Source organism: Hippocampus comes, unplaced genomic scaffold (assembly GCF_001891065.2).
Source record: "Hippocampus comes isolate QL1 unplaced genomic scaffold, H_comes_QL1_v1.1 scaffold445, whole genome shotgun sequence".
Lineage (NCBI taxonomy): Eukaryota > Metazoa > Chordata > Actinopteri > Syngnathiformes > Syngnathidae > Hippocampus > Hippocampus comes.
This window is the reverse complement of record NW_017805415.1, coordinates 292,704-316,566: the sequence shown is the minus strand read 5'-3', so window position 1 is coordinate 316,566 and position 23,863 is coordinate 292,704. Positions and strand designations below refer to the sequence as shown.

Below are 23,863 nucleotides of genomic sequence, written 5' to 3'. Positions count from 1 at the left end.
TGCAGCAACGGCGACGAAAACAAAATGACGAAGTAGACTGGACATAAACCACACACTTGAGGTGTCATTGTCTCTCCTATTACCCCGAGATGGGACCGTCTGGTTGCAGAAAATCAAGCTCGGTGCTGTGGTGAGTCGTCATTTTCATGCACTTTGAATTTGCGTTGTATCGTATTTTGAAGGCATTAAACATTGCCATAGCGATCGGAGTGTTGCGGCGAGATTAGACGCTCCTTGTGTTTATTATGATATTTCGAAAACACCACAGTTTTCATGCAGCTCATACCATATTATTTTGTTGTATTATTTCCGCCACACCTTAAATGCCGGTCCCTGAAAATATTGTCTGACATAAACCGGTCCGTGGGGCAAAAAAGGTTGGGGGCCCCTGCCTTAGTTTTCTTCACCTATCTATTTCCTGTTTACTTTAAAATGTATCCTTGCGGGGATTATGCCACCATCCTCACCTGGTTTCACTTACACAAATTCAAGCACTGACCTTGATTGTTATGCATAATTTTCATATGTAATTCACTTGCTGCAAAACCTTGTCATGGTGGGATTTTCCCTGGAAAGTACAGTTCGGTGTATGCAGAAATCCCCTGCTTGCGGATCAGTGCAATAAGTCAGCAGTGGAATGCACCACACCAGCTATTGCTCTATTGTTGATCGTATGACATGGAGTTCATGAAAGATCATTGGTGCGACACCAGTGAGGGCGGTGTGAAGGTCAGCCTGTGATTATCAGGTGCTAGTCAATGTGTGATGCCATTTGACAATATGGCATAAATAGTAAAATACAGTATGTAGTTAGTAAAGTGTATTTTTGAGTCGTAGCCACAGGAAATTTGACGTGTAAACAAGGTTTTTCATCTTTTGCAGTTGTACTCTTACTCGGTGGAAGCTCCAACAAAGCCTACAAGGACTTGTAGGATTACAAATACACTTTAACTCTTTCTTTTCCACTGACGAGAACATTTGTCAATTTAAATGAAAGGGAATGAAGGACTGCTGAGAGGTTGAGATGTTACGAAACCAAAACATATTAGTGTCAAAGTCATTGTGTAGAAATGCATATTTTCTCCTTATTTTTTCCTTGTTTTGGGATTTGAGTGAAACTAAATCATTTTCAAATGGCGATAACTAGAACAGAATAAAACAGAATAATACTTTGTATTTTAAGAGCGGGATCCAATTTTTCATTTGATTCCCTCCATATTTGCATGGCCATAACATGCAACATTCTGTCAGCCTTGAAAGATCAGTCAAAATCGTCAAAATGGGCTGGCTCTCTTGGGTTGTCTTTTCGGAAAACACTTGGCACCGAAAGAGTTACTGTACTTTCCCGACCATACAGCGCATCGTATGAAATGGCATAGTGTCAGTTACAGGTGCTATTTCTGTATTTAACACATACACAAGATGCAATGTAATATTGGACGCAGGCATGGTCACACGTACGATAGCTTAAAAAATACGGGAGTAAAACTGTTGGGTCTAAAAGGCCCGGCCGACCCGGGCAAAGAACAGGCAGCGCACACGGAAATAAAGTTTTAGACTGCTGCAGCAGGGAAGAACAGGGAGGGCACGAAGTTACAGTGCGCTCGGCTCACAAGATCTCCTGTTGGTTTTCCGCTGCAGAGTGCTTTTATTTTGAAAAGTCACAGAATAGAGCATGCGCAGTGCAAACAATGGAAAAGTACTGGTATGGTGTGTTGTTATCTTGGTGTGTTGTTGGCTCATGAACCATATGGTGTGTGCGTGCGTGTTCTGGGCGCGATGAGATGTGTGAGTGGCAGATAGCGTGTGAGGAAAACTTTATGTGAACACAGAAAAACAAGGTATGCAAGTTAGATAGAAACCATCAAATAAAACAATGGGCTATTGAGAAATACACACAAATATAAGAGCTTACTTTACAAAAACTGAGTTTGGTTGTATCTTATTGAAGTATTTAACAATGTACTAAATTATTTTTTGGCCAATCCTCATCCTCAAATTCATCAAAGTCCTAATCTTTGGTATGTAAAATAAACAGCTGAGCAAGTTCCCAATAAAACATGCCAGGTTTCCTCGCATCATTGTCAGTCAGTCTCGTTACCATGCGGCTCCTCAGAAATGATGCCTACTTTTCCGAAAGCTCGAACAAGAATGCAAGCAGACACGTTAGCTCAAGCATCCAAAATCCATTCGCAAATGTAGCGTAACTCTTAGTAAAGATGCGTTCGCCGTCGCTTTCACGCCGCTCGCAACTTCACTTTGGCCATTTCTGTCCATTGCCATGACAACAAAGCACAACACTAAAAGCCAACTTCACGCACCCCGTTGTGTGTATCGCGACGATGCTGTTCCCCTTCTTCTCTACAGTGTGGTTCACTAGGATGTCAAACGTGAGCGGCAACTCATTCTTGTTGGTGGTGTGGTTGGGCTGGATGTGTTCATCGGCATTCTTTAGGCTGTATTTCAAACTGCAAAGTACGCTTGTCCCTCATCACTTGCCGTAGCCCAAACGAGTTTGTAGGATTGTGGGGATTGGTTGAGATAACACTCGGTAACGGAAGCCAAGTGAGGCTGGCAGAGCGGCAGAATAAAGGATTAAAATATCCAAGAAAGCATCTTTAGTTAATGTAACGTATGACATTACACATTTTACTGCAGTAGGAGGGGGAGGATGGTCAGCTTTTTCTCTGTAATCCGCCGGATTTGCTGTGCCACGGTCGTCCTTGCCAAGATGGATAGATGGCGCAGTTTCATCAAACAAAAGCACCAAGCACCATGGATGAGTTGATCTTGAATGCTCTCATGGCTGCTCAATTCCCATGATCCCCCGTGTAACTGATAGCTTGCAGTTTAAACTCTGCTTCGTAAGCATGTCTCCAAGCAGGTGCCATTTTTGGGATGTTCATGCATGTACTGTATCCTATGTACACCTACTGGGGGTTTGCCTTTAGCGTCCTCTTTCATGCACACCATTCCCACTTTAACGTCCGCATGCTGTCTTGAGATATGTCCGCCTTTCCTCTATACAAGCAGCGTGTTGGCACAACATCAGTCACTCAAACCCACAGTCACATAACAGTAGTCACAGATTTTGGAACTCGGTGAATAAACAAGGCATTATTAGGCGCCCCGTCCAAAGACTTTTATGTGCGCCTTTTGGTTGTGAATATACGGTTAGTAGAGATATAAAATGTGTTTCTAATTACCAAACTTTTATTATACAATGCATTCTTAATTGAGAATGATTAGCAGTGAAGTTCACTGGGCCTGATGAAGTACAGGCATGAAACCATGACAGGGTAACCTCAACGCCCCTTGGCTTATCAGGAGGGGAAAAACAGATGTGAACATGATAAAATAGCGTATCACATGTTGTCTTTATTCCAAAGATAAAAACACTAATTACTTTGTGATAGTTATCTGTTTTTTTTTCTCAAAGGTTTTGTGTTCTTCTCATTCCATTCACACCGTCACTTAGAAGTGACTGATTAACAGTCTGCAGTGTAGATATGCCAAACTTCCTTATGAGCGATTTGTTCTGAAAAATGGACTTTAACTTCTGTATACAGATATATGGGTCTCTGGACTGCCATTGTGTGGAATTAAACAAGTCAATCTTTAATGAACTGGCTATTTTTGAAAATGTGTTTGTGAGTGTCCTGCACTTGCACCCCACTGCTCGAAAAAAGTGGGCCGAACGGACTAAATGCACTCAGTGGTGTGACGTATTCCCGGTAAAATGTCATGAGGTACCATCATTTCTGGTAATGGCAGGAGCCGGTGTGGTTCAAGCCATACTTTAGAGAATTTATATAAATTGCCAACGTTTGGGGTATTTTTTGATCATTGTTATGTGCGTGGTTGCATGTATTCATCATTGCATCAAAGAAGAGGCGAGAGGTCAGAAAATAAAATGATCACTGCTGTCTGCCTGCCCAGACATTCAGGTTCTTCACGGTGCAACTCCATTGAGTTTTTTTTTTTCTCTTTCCGAAAAGAGAGCAGGAAAAAAATGTAGTTACAGACAGCACCCAGTCTGTTCTCCGAATTTTCTCCCTGCTGATGTGATCTAACCATCGAACACAAGGGCGCTGTTTGTTAACTAGAACTCCCGGAGCCGTCATTTTGACGGTTCTCAAAATTTGATGTGTTGTTACTCTGTTTACATAGATTACCAATGTCCCTGGCCTTTTGACTTCTGCCATTCTCTGTATTTATATTATTCCTATGCTGCCATTTTATTGTATTAAAAAAACAAAAATATTTGTGAGTCATTATTCCTGCGCTGTTGGGTTTCCATTGCAACCTTTTTTCAACAGTATTGACTTTAGACTAAAAAAAAAAAAAAATTGAAAGCAAAATTTGAAAATTCAAAGAAAGAGAGCCCGCTGTGCCTCTCGGAACACTCTCACGGTAGAGTTATACTGCAGCCTGGTGTAGGAGAATGATACTATTCTTAAACAATCTTGTGTCGTAAAAGTTTTACAATTTAATTCGTGATTATGTCATTATTATTATTTATATTTATTTATAATTCAAGTATTATTTATTTGGTTTTCTCTAAGTAGATTTGTTTTGATGAAAAATAATAATCACCAAAGGTATGATTCATTTGACAAAATAAACTGTGTTTTTGTTTCATGATGTAATTAAATTCATCCATCCATCTGTTTTCTAATCGCCTTATCCTCATGAGGATTGGGGAGGTGCTGGAGGCTATCCCAGCTGTCTTCAGGCAGTAGGCGGGGTACACCCTGAACCGGTTGCCAGCCAATCGCAGGGCACACATTGACGGACAAACATCGAGCTCATAATCATATCTCGGGACAATGTTGAGTGCTCCATTAGCCTTCCGTGCATGTTTTTGGTATGTGGGAGGAAACCAGAGTACCCGGGGAAAACCCACGCAGGCCAGGAGAGAACATGCAAACTCCACACAGGAAGGCCGTAGCCGGAATTGAACCCTGCACCTCTGCACTGTGAGGTCAACGTGCTAGCCAGTCAACCACAGGGCGGCCATCGGTACACTATTCAATCAAACTTGTTTGATTTGGCCCATCTTTATTATCTTACCGTGTGAGACAAAATCCGCCCTAACTCTCGCAATGAATATGCTATCTATGGAGACAGTTCATGTGGATCCTTGGGGTATTTTTATGAAAGTGAGTCATGGCCCTGTTTTTAAGAAACCTGGAAACTGTTTTAAACTGTGGAGAAAAAAAAATACATAAAGTGTCTCTTTTAAGAGGCCTTACCACCACTGTTATCTCCTACTCTGCATGCCAAAAAGTGGTACAGTCCTCTTCAGGGAATATAAATACCCCAAAATATTTTGTGTACCATACTGAAACACAACTGTCAACCTTTCGGTGCTGGTTCTGCTATTATAATTTTTTTTTTTGGGGGGGGGGGTTGAACTTTCATAAATCAGCTCATTTCACACCCATAGCCTGATGTCTGTTGCATATAATTTATTTTGATATTTCTTGGCTGCATCATGTTTTACATTTATGTATTTATTTATGTATTAATTCATCCATCCTAGTTGTGAATGTACCTTTCCCTGAGAATGGCAATAAAATTCAGTAGATTCTGATTTCCACTTTGTCCTTTACTTTGTCTCCTCCCACAGGAGTACCAGATCGATATCATCTTCGCCCAGACTTGGGTTGATACGCGCCTACGTTATAACAGCAGCAGCATGCGGATGCTGACTCTCAACAGGTACACCTGTGGATATCAAATGCTTTTGCGAAGCCTTCAGTCATGGCACAAATAAGATTGATTTGCTTTGTTTTTGTGATGTGGTGCGGGGGAGTGCATTTGGGAAGTGATGGTGCTTCAAACCTTGCACACAAGTCTGAGGCATGCTCTTTCTCTATCTGCCAGTAACATGGTGGGCTTGATTTGGCTGCCCGACACCATCTTTAGGAATTCCAAGACCGCAGACTCTCACTGGATAACAACACCCAATCAACTGCTCCGCATCCGCAACGATGGAAAAATTCTCTATACGCTGAGGTGAGAGCTGCTCTCGAAGTGACACCAGACGTCTTTTGTGTGTGCGTGTTACAATGTGAGCCTCGAAAACATTTCTTATCGGAGTGGCATTTAAATTCTGAATGTTCACTCTCACTTGAAGGATATTATTCGAATCGATATGTCATGGATTTCAAGTCCGATCTTGTGCAAATGGCAAACAAGTGGGAATGACTGTTAGCCGAGCTGTGTTCTGCTCCATTTAATGAAGACAACAATCAATCCAACATGCATTCTGCTCAGACACTTTGTTCAGAGTTGTCTGCTTTCAAGCTGGCAAATGTTGTGAATTGTGTGAGAGTCAGTGTCTGATGTGTCCCGACCAGATGCCTTTTTGCTCTTGGTCCACACCCATTACAAGCATGCAATCCGAATCACTTGATTTTTCAAATTGCTGCACACGAGATGTGTGACTGTAAGGCTCAAAACAGCTTTTTTTTTCTCTGAGGAGGATTTTTGGTAATCGGTAACATCGTTTGAGGAGCAACTTTTTAATACTGAGGAGCAATACTTTTGCGGGTTAATCCCCGTGACCAGAAACCAGGATTTCGTTCCACAATAACAATATGACAATACAACAGGAAGTTGTAGAGATGCAGCTATTGAATATTTTAAAATTTGACTATCCTACAGAAAATTCTATCGAAAAAAAATCAAATATCCATCCATTATCTGAACCACTTCCCTGAATTGCTCAGTCATACACAAGCAAAGATGGGGCGAGGTTCACCTCTTTTGTGAGCAACGCCATGAGAAAATAGTCGAACAGCTTAAGGACAATGTTCCTCAACATAAAATTGCAAGGAATATTGTGATTTCTTAATTTACGATTCGTAATATCATCAAAAGGTTCAGAGAATCTGGAAAAATCAGTGCATGTAAGCGGCAAGGGCGAAAACCAACATTGAGTGCCCGTGACTTTCAATCCTTCGCGTGGCACGGTATCAATAAAAAAACACCATCCATGTGTAAAGGATACCACAACATCGGCTCAGAAACATTTCAGTAAACCAATGTCAAAAAATACAGTTCGGCGCTACTTCCCGAAGTTCAACTTAAAATTCTACTGTACAAAGCAAAAGCCATTTATCAACAACACCCAGAAACGCCGCAGGCTTCTCTGGGCCCGAGCATATCGAAGATGAACTGATGCGAAAATGTGTTCTGTGATCTGATGTGTCCACATTTCAAATTGTTTTTCGAAATTGTGGACGTCTTGTCCTCTGGACCAGGAGGAAAAGAACCATCTGGGCTTTCATGGATGCAAAGTTCAAAAGCCAGCATCTGTGATGGTATGTGGCTTGTGTTCGTGCCAATGGCATGGGTAAAACTTACCGCACATACCTGTATCTGTGAAAGCACCATTAATGCTGAGAGGTACATACAGGTTTTGGAGAAGCATGTGCTGCCATCCACTTTTTCATGGACGCCCCTGCTTATTTCAGCAAGACAATGCCAAGCCACATTCTGCACATGTTACAACAGAAAGGCTTCATAGTAAGCGTATGAGGAATAGACTGGCCTGCCTGGAGTCCAGACCTGTCTCCCATTTAAAATATGTGGCACATGATGAAGCGTAAAATACAACAATGACAACGTAGACTGTTGAACAGTTGAAGCTGGATATCAAGCAAGAACGGTAAAGAATTCCACCTACAAAGCCTCAACAATTAGTGTCCTCAATTCCCAAACCTGTATTGAAGAAAAGGTGATGTAACACAGCGGTAAACATGAGGCCGTCCCAGCTTTTTTGGAACATGTTGCAGCCATAAAATTCAAAATTCATGATTATTTGCCAAAAACAAGAAAGTTTACCAGTTTGAATATGAAATATCTTGTCTTTGCAGTGTATTCAATTAAATATAGGTTGAACATGGTTTCCAAGTCAGTGTATTCCCTTTTGATTTGTTTAACGCAACGTCCCAACTCTTCATTCGAATTGGATTTGTATGTCACCAAGTTGCGAAACGTTAATTTGTTTACCCTGGTTTGGGTCAAACGCAGCTTCACACTGGGCATCTTTGGTAGAGAGCAAGGTCCCCGTTATAACGATGACATGCCACGGTAGTTGCCTTGCGTTTTAATATGGATTGCTGCCACGCTGCTGTCATATTTCCGCGCCGTCTGTCATGTTCCTGTTCTTGGCCTTGCCAGCAGGTGGCAGCCTGAGCGGACTTGCTGGTTGCACACCTGCTGCCAATCCTGAAATTAGGGAACTCTGTATTTAAGGACCAACAAACTTTCTGCTGGTTGGCGGAGAATTGTTTGACCTTGCTTTCGTGAATTGGATTCGTGGCATTTCGTTTGATAGTCTCGGGTTGATTTCTTCCTTGCGTTTTTGCAAGCGCTTTTGGTTATTGTATTGTTTTTCTTTCCCCTGGTCATTATTTGATCAGCGTTTTCTGTTCCTACTTTGTCGGTGCCTTTTTGTGTAAATAAATATTTTGTTTTGTCTGGCGTCTACTATTCTGGGATCCAAAAAACATTATTGTGTTCATTCGAACCGTGACACCGTCAAAGGGATAGCTTTGTTTCTGTCTAAGACTTCCTGCGAGTGTGTGACGCAAGTTCTTGATTTTGCTTTTCAATTTGTCCACATGAGGCACAAAGGCCACATTTTGACCGGCGAACTACAGCCTTGGATTGGATTTTTACAAGACCCAAACAATGATGCTGTTCATACAAGGTGTTGAATGACGCAAGGGGCAAGATACGGATGGATCCATATTGGCTTTAAAACCACCATTACAAAGACACTAATGTCACCGTTCGATTAGCACTGTCACACATGTCTTGATTTAACTCCATGTTTATCATTGCCATTGTCCTCTGAAGCCATGTAAGCATACACTTCATCATACTGACAAAGATCCCTTAAGGGTTGCTTTTCTCATGGAGCTAAAAATAAAATTACCAACGTAATAAACAACCGCCCTTTTCCTGCATCGGTTATCCTGTTTTAGGGTCAAAGGAAGTTATAGTCTATCTCAGTTGATTTAGGACAACGGTCTCCAAACTCGGTCCTCGAGGGTTGCTGCACTGCCTGTTTTTAGATGTGTCCCTCCTGCAACACAACCAATTCAAATGATCAGGATCATGTTTTCAGGCCTCTATGCAGCTTGTTGGTGAGCTGATCATTTTGACACATCAAAAACAGGCAGGGCAGTGGCCCTGGAGGATTGGAGCTGGACATGCCTGATTTGGCGTGAGAGGCGGGACATTGGACTCTTGACTAATCACCGGTCAATGAGATTGAATGGGTCAATGACGGGGAAATAAGCCTGGCCCTGGTACTGTATGTGAAGCATAAACTAGCAATGCCCCATGTAATAGATTGTTTCAGGGACACTTGCCTGAGGGTGTCGATCAAAATGGACCATTTTTATTTTTGTAAAGTTGTGTTTTTGAGCCGGCTCTTTTATCGGAGCAAATTGTTATCCGATTATTCCACCAATTTCCTACAGCATAGCTGAGTGACGATGCTTATTAGCACATGGGGTAAAATGTCAACCCTTTCCAGCTTCTTTCAAATGTTGCGGCACATGTGCTTGCTGTTCACGCCTCAGCTCCACACTTGGGGTTTCTGGCACAATCTGTGATGGCAAAAAAGTAAATCTGCAAGTTGAAAAGTCAGCAATGTGCACCTGGCACCGAGAAAAGCCGGATGAGGGCTGCTCTCTGCTTTGATTGAGGCACCACTTTTTGTGCATATTTTTCATGGCACAAAGCCGTCAGGAAATTCACATCATTATGTCGCGTGGCAGTAAGTTCTTTTCAGTCAATTGTCGAAAGAACAGGACGTGATTCGAGGATCAAGTGTCTTTCCGTTTTTCTCTGTCTGTCTCTTTAGGATGACCATCAACGCTGAATGTCAGCTGCAGCTCCATAATTTCCCAATGGACGAGCACTCGTGTCCTCTCGTCTTTTCCAGTTGTGAGTACTGACAGTTGCAAGCCCACGTACACATGAGCCGACTGACACTGAAGTATATAGGACGGCATCAAGGCATCTGTAACTTCATATTCTCGTCCCCTCATTCGGCGTTATTGCAGCTATTTCCAAGTAATTGATCTGAAAGTTAAGATCGGGAAAAGTTTGGGATGGAAGCAGACAGTTGTGCCTCCCAGTGGCTTGCAACAGCGAAAAGATGCAGCTGATGATGTTGCAAGCCAGGATGAGGAGCGCAGCTGCTGCATCTCCAAATCCATAACGGACTAATAATGAGCCTGATTCCCGAGCCTCGCACAACTGTTGATTTAGGTGTGTGGCTAAAGATGGGGTTGGTTGCCTCTGAATCAATTATAATGAAATTAATTTCAGGTAACCACTTGAAGCAGCACCAGCTGTGCTGTGTGCATCTAAATTTTTGCAGCGGGTGTTTCCGTGGAAAAATGATGAATTAATATGAATTAAGACCTTGGACAGATGTAAGTGTAAAAGCAATTAGAATCATATTTATTAATAACAGGGCATGGTTTCATTGTTTGCATTAAAGATAATGAGATGACTCATTTTCCATTGGAATGTTTTTTTCCAGCCACGACCAGACTATACGTTTTATCTCTTTCTTTTACAGAAAACTCATAACTGTGCTTAGTACAGGATTTTTAAATCAGAGTGTAATCTTCCTTGTAATTAAAGAACAACGGAAATTGCATTTGGAGAAGCCGCTTACCCACTTTCTTTTCATAGCCCAACAGAGCCTCTTTTTCCAGCGAAGTAACCAAAAACACATTGAGGCCACACGCACTCACACACACACACACACACACACACACACAAGCACACAAATACGCATACTCACAAAATTGGTTTTTAACAGTGATTACAAGCTTGTTGCGCTACCCTATACAGGTCCTCGAATCACAGTCATGGCTGCAGTTTCACTGAAGAGCTCCTACTCATGTCGCTCTATTGCCCTCATTCTACATACCCACTCAATCGCATTATGTGCTGAAAACGTACGGCGAGCAGCCACACCCAGATTGAGAAGCGGCAGGTAATTTGCCTGCAGAAAAGAGAAAATGAGTCATTCTGTCACCTTTCAGCACTTCCTCACTTGCCTTTCAACGGTGGGAAATTGGCTAATGAATGTTTCCAACACTCATTTTCCCAATGAAGCTTACACTTTTGTGCAGCTAGCGTGCCAACAGGTTTATTTGTGTCCATGGACAGAATACATTTACAAGGCAGAGAGACAACTGCGCCTTCATTCGGAAAGTTTGCCACGTTAGTTTGTACGGTGTGTTGAGTCAGTTGAGGTTTTCACGATTTCCAGAAGGACATGAAAACGGATGTAGATTTCAAAGGATTTCAAGAACATGACTTGTTTTTTAAAAGATGCTCGTACTATAAAGGCCAACTGTGATCTGCAAGTCTAACGTGCAAATGAAAACATCGATTCATGATATTGTTGAAACTGCACTCGTTTGATTATAATTTTTTTTTAATTGGAAACATTCTGATCGCTCATGTGTTTTGATTTACAACAAAATAATAATCAATGCTTTTTATGTCACAGTCCATCTGCATGGTGAAGTGTCGCCCGCCCAAATGAGTTTTGAAGTTTTTGACTGGATATGGGTGGATAACATGGCCCGAAAGATGCTTCGGATTTCATTCTGCTGCTTTTGTCAGTCGTCACATCATCAATAAATGTCAGAGATGCAGTTCCACTGGCAACAGACATGCCCACCCCATGACACTAACACCATCAACTGCTAAAGTGGAATACTTTGAATCTTGAGCACTGTCTTCCCTTCTCCATACGTTTCTCTTTCACTCATCCTGGTACAAGTTGCTCTTTGTCTCTTCTGTCCATAAGATGTTGTTCCAGAACTGTCAGGGTCTTTTCGATGTTTCTTGGCAAATGCTAATCGGGCCTTCCTGTTTTTGAGGCAATGGTGAGGTCATCTCTTAGTCGTCTTGGACACAAATACGCCGCCTCCTGGAGAGTGTTCTTGATCTGGCCGGCAGTTGCAAATGGAGGTTTTCTTGGCAAAAGAAAGCATTTGGTCTGTCATTCACCAGACTTGTTTTTCCATGTTCTTCCAGATCTTTTGGTGTTGCGAAGCTCACCAGGTCTTTCTCTCTTTTTAGGAATGTACCAAACAGTTGATGTGGCCACACCTAATATTTTTGTTGTTTCTCTGATGTTTTTTTTTTTTAACGCCTAATATTATGCTGTACTGATTGCGACAATTTTTTGGACTTTATTGAGAGATGACCCCCACCTGATTCCAAATCAACACACCACACTTAAAATGAACTCAAGACCTTTCTTTCACCTCTTATTTGTGAAATAATGAGTGTGACACTAACCTGGCCTTGGAATAGCTGTGAAGCAAAAGGTTCATTTACTTTTATTCCCTTAAAAAGGGTGAAGGCGCATATCAAATGTGTTGTAATTTTGACACCGTGTGCCTGATTTGGATCTAAATACCCTCAAATTAAAGCTCCAAGTTTACACTTATAGCACATCTTGATTGATTCATCTAAAATCCACTGTGATGTTGTCCAGAGCTGGAATGCTGAAAATGGTGTCGATGTCCAAAAATGTATGGACCTGACTCTGTGTACATGCGTGTGTGAATACAAACATCTAACGACATTCAAAGGCAAAACAAAGAGAATGAAAAGTAGTTAAAAAAATTACTAAAAGTATGTACATTGACAATATTTAAACACATCAACCGAAAACTTAAAAAATGGCAAAGTAAAGTCATAAAAGTAGATTTCTGGAATTGCTTAAAAGAAAACAAAATATGTCAAATGTTTAGAAGACTTTAATCAAAGGTGAGGGGTGGAAAAAATGTTTTTAACGTGGATTTTAAAGTATTTACACGTGGGCCTGACTTCGATTCTGTTCGCAGTTTATTCCATTTGTGTGCAGCATAACAGCTAAATCCATCTTTAGCAAGTTTACTTTGAATTTTAGGCTCCACTAATTGACCCAATTAAGTTTGCAGATCTCAGAGCCCTACTGGGTTTACGTTCAGTCAGCATGTTTTTCGGGTATTCAGGACTAAAACCATTCATGTTTTATAGACCAGTAGCAGATTTTACAGCCAATTGCGAGCTAGCGGAAAGCCTTCAGGACTGGACTAATATGTTCTGATCTCTTTGTTCGAGTCCGTGCCCCAAGATTTCAAAAGACAGTGACTCCGGGTGTTTTCGAACATCAATCCTCTTTTCTTTATTGCTGCAACCAATTACCTCTCTTTTGTTTTGGTTTAGCTGGAGAAAACTTCAGTACCTCCACTTGTGAATTTTTTTTCTTGACAGTGACACAATATGTGAATTGACTTGCTGTCGTTTGGTGACATTGATAAATATAACTGTGTGCCATCTGCTCAACCAGCTGTTTGCGGAGTCTGGGTGTGGATGTGATCAAACGATGAGTAGGATTAAGAGGTGAGAACGCGGGGGATGGATGTGGTGTGAGGTGAATTCCAGTGGTGACAAGATTGTTCATGTTGTCAGTGAAATTTGGGAGGGAGTCGATCAGAGACAGTGATGTCAGAGTTGAGTCGTCATTCCAGGGGGCAATGCATAGTCAAGGGGGACTCCGGTCGAGTAAGGTGAAAAGGACGGGCTTAAATCCAGCGGTGGATGTGGCCCGGGTGTTTGGCCAGATAAGGGGATATCCATCTGTTGTGAAGGGAGCGGTGTGGGAGATTGCGTTTCACTGTGTGCTTGTTGGTCTTATGGATGTCAAGTCTTCTTCTGGATAAACATGCCCTTTGTTTTGGGAAGGGAGCACCCTGTGACCAACACTTCGGAAAGTGTCGGCCTTCAATAATTGGAATCCATTTTTGTCTGGCTTTGCAGACTTTCCCAACTCAGCCCTGCTATTGCTGTTGTTGAAGTGACGTCGCACTTCCGGGGTTGTCCTCGCCAGCGTCTCACTTTGGGAAAACGATTACAATTTACGAGAAAAAAAAAATCATGCTTTATTTGTTTAATTGCTTTACTTGTGACCTAAAAATATTTCGTCTGGGATTTTCTAAAATTACTTCACACTTGAACGTCAATGAGAGTATTCACTTAATTAGTGTGGTTTCCAACAAGAGCTCCTCTCTAGCTCATTATTGCTGTCACTCATTTTCCCATGTAGATCTCACCGGTCCAGGCTGAGCCTCCCTGTCACATTCACATTCATTTTGACTTATTTCTGTACCGTGCATGAGGCATGCTTCCAATTTGGAACTCAAATAGTTGGATTCTTCACACTGACTCAGGATGGTGCAGTCCGAACCAAGCCTTGCTGCCTGAATTGGCGAAGCCTTCTCGGATGAGAGGCGAAACATCTTCTCGCACAACCAGAACAGTCCAGTTGCGCTGCATTCAGTGCCCTGAGAATGAAATGACCTGCATGAATGAGAATATTTCAAGACTGATATGGTACTTTAAATGTAATTGTTCAAATCAATGGCAGCATATCGACCTCACAGTGGACAGGTTCTGGGTTGGAATTTCAAGTCCTACTGTAGGGAGGTGACATGTTCTGCACTTGGTTGTGGTAGTTTTCTCCGCTCCCACTTCCTCAAAATCATGCATGTTAGATTGATTGGAGATTCTAAATTGTCCGTAAGAGTGACTTCTTCCATCCATCCATCCATCTATTTTCCAATCCGCTTATCCTCGTGAGAGCCTCATGGAGCAGTAGTCGGGGTACACCCTGAACTGGTTGCCAGCTAGGTGCCCTTTGACTAGCTGGTTACCAGTCCTGGGTGGACTCCGCCTCTCACCCAGAGTCATCTCAGATAGGGGTCCAACTCACTCTGCACAAGATGCACATAATATGAGGGAAGTGCAGCACAAAAACAGAAGTAAGAGTTAAATAGGGTTTCTGCTTGTGAGGCTACCTCATACACAAAGTCCATACGCTCAATAAAAACTGTCGGTGCTCGCAAAGTGGCAAAGATATTGTCGAAGAATGTACAAGTTTAAGACTAATTAGGTCTGTTAGAATGGATACATAATATTGTCTGATCATTTTAGTTTGTAGGATTTTTTTTTTTTTAAGCACCGCACGCCACATGTACACTCTAAACCAATCCTGTCCCCAAGAGCCTTCATGCAGCGTGTTTTGGATGTCGCCCTCTTCCCACACACCTGATTAAAATGCTCACCTCATCAGCAAGCTCTGAGAAGCCTGATAACCATCCTCATCATTTGAATCAGGTTTGCTGGAGGAGGAAGACATCTCAAACAGGCAATGGGGGGGCTCTCGGGAACCGGATTTGAGGACCCCTGCTCTACGCAAGCGGTGTCCTGGATTGTTCACAATAGTAATAGAACATTCAAGAAGACCATCTGGTGTGACCATGGCAACAAAGGAGCTACGACTGTCTGGAAATGTCTGAAAGTTGATGTCTTAAGGTTTTATTAGTACATATTTGTTATCTTCTGTAATCTGTCTGTCTGTCTGTCTTTAGCTCTCTCTCTCTCTCTCTCTCTCTCTCTCTCTCTCTCTCTCTCTCTCTCTCTCTCTCTCTCTATTATGTCCTCCTTTCAGAAAGCTAAGAGCATATGTGTTGTTTCTAGATGGTTACCCACGAGATGAAATTGTGTACAAGTGGAGGCGAAACTCAGTGGAGACATCGGACCAGAAATACTGGAGGCTCTACCAATTTGACTTCATGGGGCTCCGAAACACAACCGATGTATTGACCACGACTGCAGGTACAAATGGACCAAGAGCATGCTAACCCCCATGTCATGCATCTGAATGTCACCACATCTGGCTTCACAGTCGTGGCTGGCAGCAGCTTTGCATACGTGCATCCCCAATGTGAGCTAATAAGCTGGAGACTCATGTCGTGGCTTCAGGCTTGGAGGGGGAAAAGGGATATTAATCATCAATATTAAATATTAACCGGACAGTTGCATTATTCAGTCCTTTTCTCTTTGCATGCTCTGTGTGATCATTTCAATCCCGCTTGTTTTTTGGGGGCGGTTGTCGTAATGTTGTCACTCCAATAGGTGGCACTAATTACACCCTTGACTGGCTGCGCGTGGGCCAGTGCCTAATTCATTTTTAATGTTGGTTTTAATGGCTGATTATACTGAGCATTATGAATGAGGTGGATCGGGTGCAGAACATGACAGGGTTATTGTAAACCTCTTTTTGCCTTGATGCTCAACCGCACTGATCCGACTTTCACTTTCCGAGAGCCTCCTGTATGACGGTTTTGTTCAGCCCCCGGTTTCAACTGAAAAATCCGTAAATGAACAGGCATGCTGTTAGATATGAAGCCCATAGAGGGAAGTCATGTTTCATCCAAATCCAGAATTTCTCTTGATTCCATGGGACAAGCGTGCAATAACAGGAGTACTGCAGAAGTGTTGGGACATGTTGAAGGGCTTTGGCAAAGTTAAATCACATTAGGATGGAACTCAGACTGACATTATCGCTTCGTACAGTTTTCAAATGAAAAAAAAAAAGAATTTTTTTCTTCCATTTTGAAAAATAAAGTTGAACAAGAACATTCTTGGGAAAAGTGGTGGCCCGGTAGTCCAGTGGTTAGCGCGTCGACCTCACAGTGCAGAGGTACCGGGTTCAATTCCAGCTCCGGTCTCCCTGTGTGGAGTTTGCATGTTCTCCCCGGCCCTGCGTGCGTTTTCTCCGGGTACTCCGGTTTCCTCCCACATTCCAAAAACATGGCTGATTGTACACTCTAAATTGTCCCTAGTTGTGAGTGTGAGCGCGAATGTTTGTTTGTCTCTGTGTGCCCTGTGATTGGCTGGCAACCGGTTCAGGGTGTTCCCCGCCTACTGCCCGAAGACGGCTGGGATAGGCTCCAGCACCCCCCGCGACCCTTGTGAGGATAAGCGGATCGGAAAATGGATGAGTGGATGGATTCTTGGGAAAAATAACGAAAATAATTCAGGATATTGCACACAAACAGACAACTCCACCTCGTTGTCCACATGACCTCATTGGCGGGGGTAACTAAATGATGACAGATGAGCTGTCATCCTTATGGCTGCCTTGATCTCCCACTGGATCCTTCCAACAGACTTGCTCTCGTTGTTCTTTGGAGATGTAGACAAACTGCCAAACATCCTCAAGGAAATGAGCTGATTTCTTATTTGTCACTTCGGTTCCCTTTCACTCGCCAGAGCGCTGTCTTCTGACGATTGCTAATTACATCAGGCAGATGAAAATACAGATGATATACACTGACAAACTTGCGCTGTAAAGTAACTTAGTTACATTACTTATTAATTGATGTTAAAAGTAACTAAACTTTAATGGTTACATTCAACAGATACCGACAAATCTGCGGAACATAAAACTGTCACTCGGTTTTGCCACTTCAGTGGAAGTGCATTTTTGATATTTGATATTGACATTTCAAGGGTTAATTTTTCACAAACAAGCCCAATTTGTTTTTTGGGGGTGGCGGGGGGTTATAGTAGCTTGCATTTTCAATTTTATCAATTTGTTTTGGAGAAATCATTAAATAACTAGTGGCACCCATTGGGGATGATCAATGTGGCCACACATCCCTCCACTCCTTCCACTTCTTGGTGGCAGTCACGGAAGGAACCGGAGACTATTTGTCCATTTAAAATGATTGTCTATGAATTGCCTCTGAAAATATATCACAACGATTCGCCGTTATATGGCTGATTTAAAAGAATGGAGAAATGAGCAGCTTACTTGCGGTTTCTGTCATGTCTGTCTGTTTTGATAAGTCACTAAGATATGCAATCCATGAAGAGGCTTTAAATCAGCTGAATTGTTCATAGGTCATTATATAATACATTTAATTCGACAAGGGTTAGCTTGATTTATTTATTTTTCTCCAAATCCACCTCCAAGGGTTATGCCCTCCACCACCCAGCCGAAAATAAGGCACTTTAATTAAACGGCCACACTCGACTGAAGGGTCGGCCTCATCAGGAAAGATTCGGTCCACGGGGGATGGGCCTTGCCGTCATCAGATGGGTGGAGTTCTATTGGCCCTAAAATGGACTGGCTCCAAATCAGCCCTGAGATCATTCAGAAGCAGCCAAATTGCATTGTGACCATTTTTGTACGTTCAAAACCTTTTAGTAAGTCAAGCTCTTGGAGTCTTATTTGAACCTATGATACATGTTTTAGGAATGAACTCAAAATTAATCTGTTTTGGGGGGGACACTCCTGTCGCATGCAAATGAACCACTGCTCGCACTGCCCCCGACACTGCGACATCATTACCATGACGAAGAAGGGTGGAGTGAAATGTTCAGCCCCGAGTTACGGAAAAAAAACAAAAAACTGTAAAGCGCATGTGAGTCGCCAATTAGTCAGGGAATTGGTGGTATTTTCACTCATAGAGCCAGCATTTCCTCCTCAACCAATCGGCAAGCCCCAAAGGATTTACTTAGTTGTGTAATTTTGCACTCACGTGGTAGGTCGACTCTCCGGGTAAAAATCAGCATTCCATACTGTCCCCTTTTAATGCACCTGTTCCCATTCGGTACAGATTGTCGGAATGTGGTTTATCACAACTATAGACACCTTTTGTAAGTGGCAAATCTCTTCCAATTTCCTTCCAACAGGAGACTATGTGTTGATGACAGTATACTTTGACCTCAGCAGAAGGATGGGCTACTTCACCATCCAGACTTATATCCCGTGCATCCTGACTGTGGTCCTGTCCTGGGTCTCCTTTTGGATCAAGAGTGACGCCACGCCGGCGAGAACAGCTTTGGGTAAGATGCCCACGGTGCAGCTGGGCATGATGAGCACATCTCTTCTGACTGTCCAAATTGCTGCATGCAAGGCTACAAGAGACTATCTTCTTTTTTAAGACATGTATCCATCAGTGGCACTTGCTGCTTCACATACACTAATCATTTATTTTGCTTGCATGATGAAGTGCCATGCATGTCGTCACTTTGTTCGTTTGCTGTCTCGTGGCTAATGATCTTTGCTCGGACACCTGATTGAGGTGAGTGACTTTAAGCATGCCCGCGTGTTTGTGTGTGTTGTTTTAGAACAACCAAGTCACTACAAGGAGTTATGGAGACAACTGCATATCCATTACAAATCCAGAGCATAAACTTGTTAATTTGTATAAATTGAAAATAGAGTGTATTTCTCGAACAAATAAATCTTGGAGAGGAGAAATTAACAAGCATCTGAGTTATAAAACAAACAAAACGAAAAGCATGCCTTTAACTTTAATGCCTTGTCATTAACATTTTAATGACATCGAAAAACAGTTAAGTCAAACAAAATCACAACTGCATGAACTGATTAGAATTCAACAACATGTTATGAAACTCTCTGATCATTTCAGTGTCACTATATGAAAGTAGCACAAATGCACACAACTCTGAGCAATTATGTCAGCACCAGGGTTAACGCGCCGATTTCTGGGCTGATCCTCCGGGCGGGGTATTTTAAGGTCACATTAATGTTCATCTCTCTAAAGCAGAGGTGTCCAATCACGCTCGACCGGTAGCCCGAGGACTGGTCCCAAGTCAAACACGAGGGGTGTCGGAGGAAATCGCAAAAAAAAAAAAAAAAAAAAAAACATTTGTGTGTCTGTGTGCGTGTTATTCATATTAGATATTCTTGCACCCTAAAGCATCCTTTGAGTTTCACTTTCACAAAAAAAAAAAAAAAAAAAGTATTTTAAAAAATGAACTAAAAAAAGAGGTAACCTTCAACCGACGGACGGTGGTGCATGATCTGCATCACCGGAAGTTGTTAGCGGTGTGTGTGTGTGTGTGCGTGCGTGCGTGCGTGCGTGCGTGCGTGCGTGCGTGTGTGTGTGTGTATATATGTGTGTGTGTGTGTGTATATATATATATATATATATATTTTTTTTTTTTTTTATTGTTCTCATTCAAAGTTTGTTTCATCTCCAAAGAATGGGAACCTGGAGCACCAGCAGAAGCATTTTAAAAGGGTACAATTACAGAAATTGCCACATTTCAGAGTGAGTTGGGGCCCATCCCGGCATAGGGCACATCTTGGAAAGGTGAGCGTCAGATCAGATGGGCCTCACCAGGTGTGAAGATATCTATGAAGTCATTGATTAATTGTCTTCAACTAAGTTTGATTACATTACAATTGAGTACAAAAAAATCATTCAACCCCTCCAAAAAAAAAAAAATCAAAACTCCATATACTAACTGTGATGCCATGCTCCATTTGGTCATTTTAGTTATCCTAATTAGATTTACTGCGGCGCATTTTCCATTTAATTTGATCAATTAGATTGATGGAATATGCAGCAAATATACCGGGAGGCCTGAGAATAATCAAATATACAATTAATTGAAATATGAACCCAAACTATTCAGCTCAATGATGCGATAAATAGTGCAATCATTTGAGAAAGAATTTTGAGTCCACTGAGTTACTAGAGCCCCTTATCCTTTCGTGTCACAGAAATTCATCTAAAACCTCCATGTGTCAACACAGAATGTATATTGGACAGGAGTCTGTCCAGATTGAAAAAAAAACCTTGCAGACGTCAAATTCTGTCTGCTGTGAGCGCATTCAAGAAGGCATCAATGTTCTGATTGTTTTTTTTTCTCCCCAAAATGTACTTTATCATAAAAAACTTTTTGCCTTTTGGAAATTGGCTGAGCGAATACTGCTCTTAACACAAGGCAAGATGTCAAATCATTTAACCACACGACAGTCAAAATGTTGATGTCGTTGTGGCTGTCACGCAGGCCACACATACAGTGGTATTTTGAACAACATTGGATCTTCTATGAGTTTTGTCCTTCCATCTTTGAGCAAACATTGTTTTTCGCAAGTCATTTAAAAAGAAGCTTTGAAAACTCTAACCAGACTTTTCCAAAACTCTTGTCTACTCGTGAACATTTTTATTTGGTTTCTTTTAAACTGTCCGACAAAACTTAATCAGGCAGAACGCGTCTCCGTGATTACCTGCCGGGTGCTGATTTAATTTCGTGCCACAAAGGTGGCCAAGGTCCACACAGACGCGACCTGTGAATGTGTGGACACAGCTTCAGTCGACCCGTCTTTCAAGCATAATGAAAGGCAGCAAACGCTCCCAGCGTATCGGTGGTGGTGTGATACACGGCTCCTCACTGAGAAAGGCTTGTGATCCCTTGCAGAGAACACAACAAACAGGCAGCACCGGGAAGCGAATGTCCCACCCCTGATAAACATCCCCATTCAACTCAGAGACACAAAGTCATTTAGCCTGTCTTCTCTGGTTCATCGCCTCCATTTTCAAGTAATGTCTGAAAGCTGATCTCGAGGCCAGAGGGCAAGAGCAGGAGAGATAAGCGGAAGAAAAGGCAGGCATAAAACGAGGATGCCAAAAAAAGTGGGACCCAAATGTCAGCGCGAAGGAGGAGGCTCACTCAAATAAGGGAGGCGATGCTATGGAATCCCACCCCTCCAAGCAACACGCTACTGTCGCCAGGTGGCATTTGCAAAGAGCTGTCACTCAGCCACTCCTTCTCCAGGCAGGACATTTGGGGAGCAGCAGGCTGGGAGTAGGGAAGCCGAGCTCAGGTTGATTCCCATTAGACTTCAATCTGTGCAGCTCAGATGGAGCTTAGAGATACAGGGCTGCTGATGGGAAATCACCCAGCTCGAGACACAGTGTGAGAGTGGAGGATGGAGAGATGAAAGAACTGTGGAAGAGAGATAAATGAAGTAGACAGCATGCATAGTCCAAAACAGACCAATAAACATGCTATCGTGACAACTAAAACGTGTTTCACTTCAGTGAGACTTTTTCACGAACAAGCTCAGTTTATGTATTTTTCATTTTTTTTATCAGGAAAATTATATTAGCTTGTATTTTCAATTTTATCAATTTGGTTTGGAGAAATCAGTCAATAACTAACAGCGTTAGTAACATCCATTGGAAATAAGCAATATGGCAACACAGCCCACCCCTCCCTCCATGTCCTTTCAAAATCATTGTAAATATATCGCTAATAATGGCAAAATAACGGTGATCAATTGGCCCCAAAATGTATGCGGACATCTCGTCTTAGGTCCACTTGAACCTCTGAAAACATATCACATTGATTAACTTTCCCATGGTAACCTTAAAATAGCAAGAAATGCTAAGCAGCCGACTTGCAGTTTCTGTCACGTTAAGTCAAGTTACGTTTATTTACATCGCCCTGATTCACAAAGTCTCAAAGGGCTTCACATGCTCACAGTTGAAAAATCTTAAAGACATCCCCTGATCTCAACCCCAATGATGACAAGGAAAAACTACAAAAACCCTATCTCAGGAAAAAATGAGAAAACTTGAGAAGGGCCTGAGATGGGAGAATCTACGGAGCCTCTAAGGTAACATGGAAGAAGAAAAAAAACAACAACTTTGCGGTCACTCGCAAAGTTTTGCATTCCCTTGCAAAGATTGCGAGATAACGCTAACTTTTTTTTTTTTTTTGCAACGGGTCTCTTTTTTTTTTAAATGCGCTTCATGTACCTGGGTCATCTTCCGGGTAGCTGAAAACAACAAACATCAAGCGTTTTCACCCGTTGGCGAGTTTAATGGAATTTTACTTTGAAATTAGCGTTAAATACAAAGACATTAAATCTTTTCTTGAGCTTAAATACGGTTTCCAAGTCCTCCTCCATGATTCTCTCCTACCCTGAAGTATCAATCAGCCATGCATGAGAGTTTACATGAGCCAAGCCTACCCGAAAGTAGATAAACGTGCATTTAAAACAAAAAGCGTCCCCTTGCAAAAAAAAAAAAAAAAAGTTTGCGTTATCTCACAATCTTTGCGAGGAATACAAAATTTTTGCAGTTTTTTTTTTCTTCCATCTCACCTTAGGGGCTCTGTAAGAATCCCCCTTCCAGGATGACCAGGCTGTAATGGATGCCAAGTGGCCACATCTGTTTTCTTTGATCAAGATATACAACCACAATGCATTCCGAGATGCTTTGCGTAAGCTGATTTTTTTTTTTTTTTATCTGTCATTACACGTTACATTTATATCTGTAAGGGTTAGCCAGACTTACATTTTTTTCCCCTCGAGTCAACCTCCACGGGGTACGCCCTATCCGAAAAAGACGCGCTCTAAACGGCCACACTCGGTTGAAGGGTCTGCCTCATCAAGTCGCGTGCAGGCAGTCTGGATTTTTCAAAATCGAACTATGAAATTTCACTAAGGAAAGGTCCAATGGTTGACAGTTGTTTGTTATCCAACATTGTTTCTCTGTAGGGGGCACTTAGCAAGTGCACGCCACACCGCGATTAGAACATTTCACTAAGCTGTCTCGGTGTTTTTCCGAAATTAACGCCCACCTGCACCGCCGAGCTGAAACTCTGGCTGGACAGAATTTACATTCGACATTCTGCGCCTGGGGCTTGTCCACCTGCTGTTTTGTGCTCTTCGGTGGCTAAGTGGTGCATGAACGGCGGAAAAGCGTGCGAGACACAGAGCCCTTTGTTTGGACTTAAGAAGCCAGTTTTGTTCCGATAACCTCGTCTATTTATCAGCTGAAAGCTAATTCTGCCTCGACAATTGCATTGGTGTTAGCAGTGGTATTAGCCACAAGAGTTAGCAGGAGCTTACGTCCATGGCTGCCTGTCTGTCTCTGTGCAGATAGAACAAAATGGAGCATTGCAGGGTATCACCATTTTGGTGGATTTAATGAATCAAAACAAAAGAAAACAGAGAACATGCTGTATGTATTTATAATATACATTGAGAACCATCTAGAGAACATAACTTTTTCACGTCGCGCAGTTGCGAAGTTGTGTGGCGTCACAATGGAGGTGGATAAAATTTCCTCTGGGCCATTGCTCTGCAATGCTGGTGTCAGGATGCACTGTGGCTGGCCACAATTGTGCAGATGTC

General features: G+C 42.3%; 1 protein-coding gene across 4 annotated transcripts in view; it reads left to right on the top strand.

Annotated features, from left to right (window-relative positions):
- LOC109518168 (gamma-aminobutyric acid receptor subunit gamma-3-like) overlaps window positions 1–23,863 on the top strand; it is a 96,388-nt gene that overhangs the window by 59,134 nt on the left and 13,391 nt on the right. For 2 of the 4 annotated variants that reach the window (XM_019873850.1, XM_019873852.1), the window contains 6 exons: window positions 5,633–5,724; window positions 5,890–6,021; window positions 9,890–9,972; window positions 15,589–15,726; window positions 18,519–18,558; window positions 18,632–18,747. In XM_019873850.1, coding sequence (XP_019729409.1) covers window positions 5,633–5,724; window positions 5,890–6,021; window positions 9,890–9,972; window positions 15,589–15,726; window positions 18,519–18,558; window positions 18,632–18,747 — 601 coding nt within the window. Of the gene's footprint in view, window positions 1–5,632; window positions 5,725–5,889; window positions 6,022–9,889; window positions 9,973–15,588; window positions 15,727–18,518; window positions 18,559–18,594; window positions 18,748–23,863 lie in introns of all 4 variants that reach the window. The other 2 variants (XM_019873851.1, XM_019873853.1) reach the window with 1 other exon arrangement.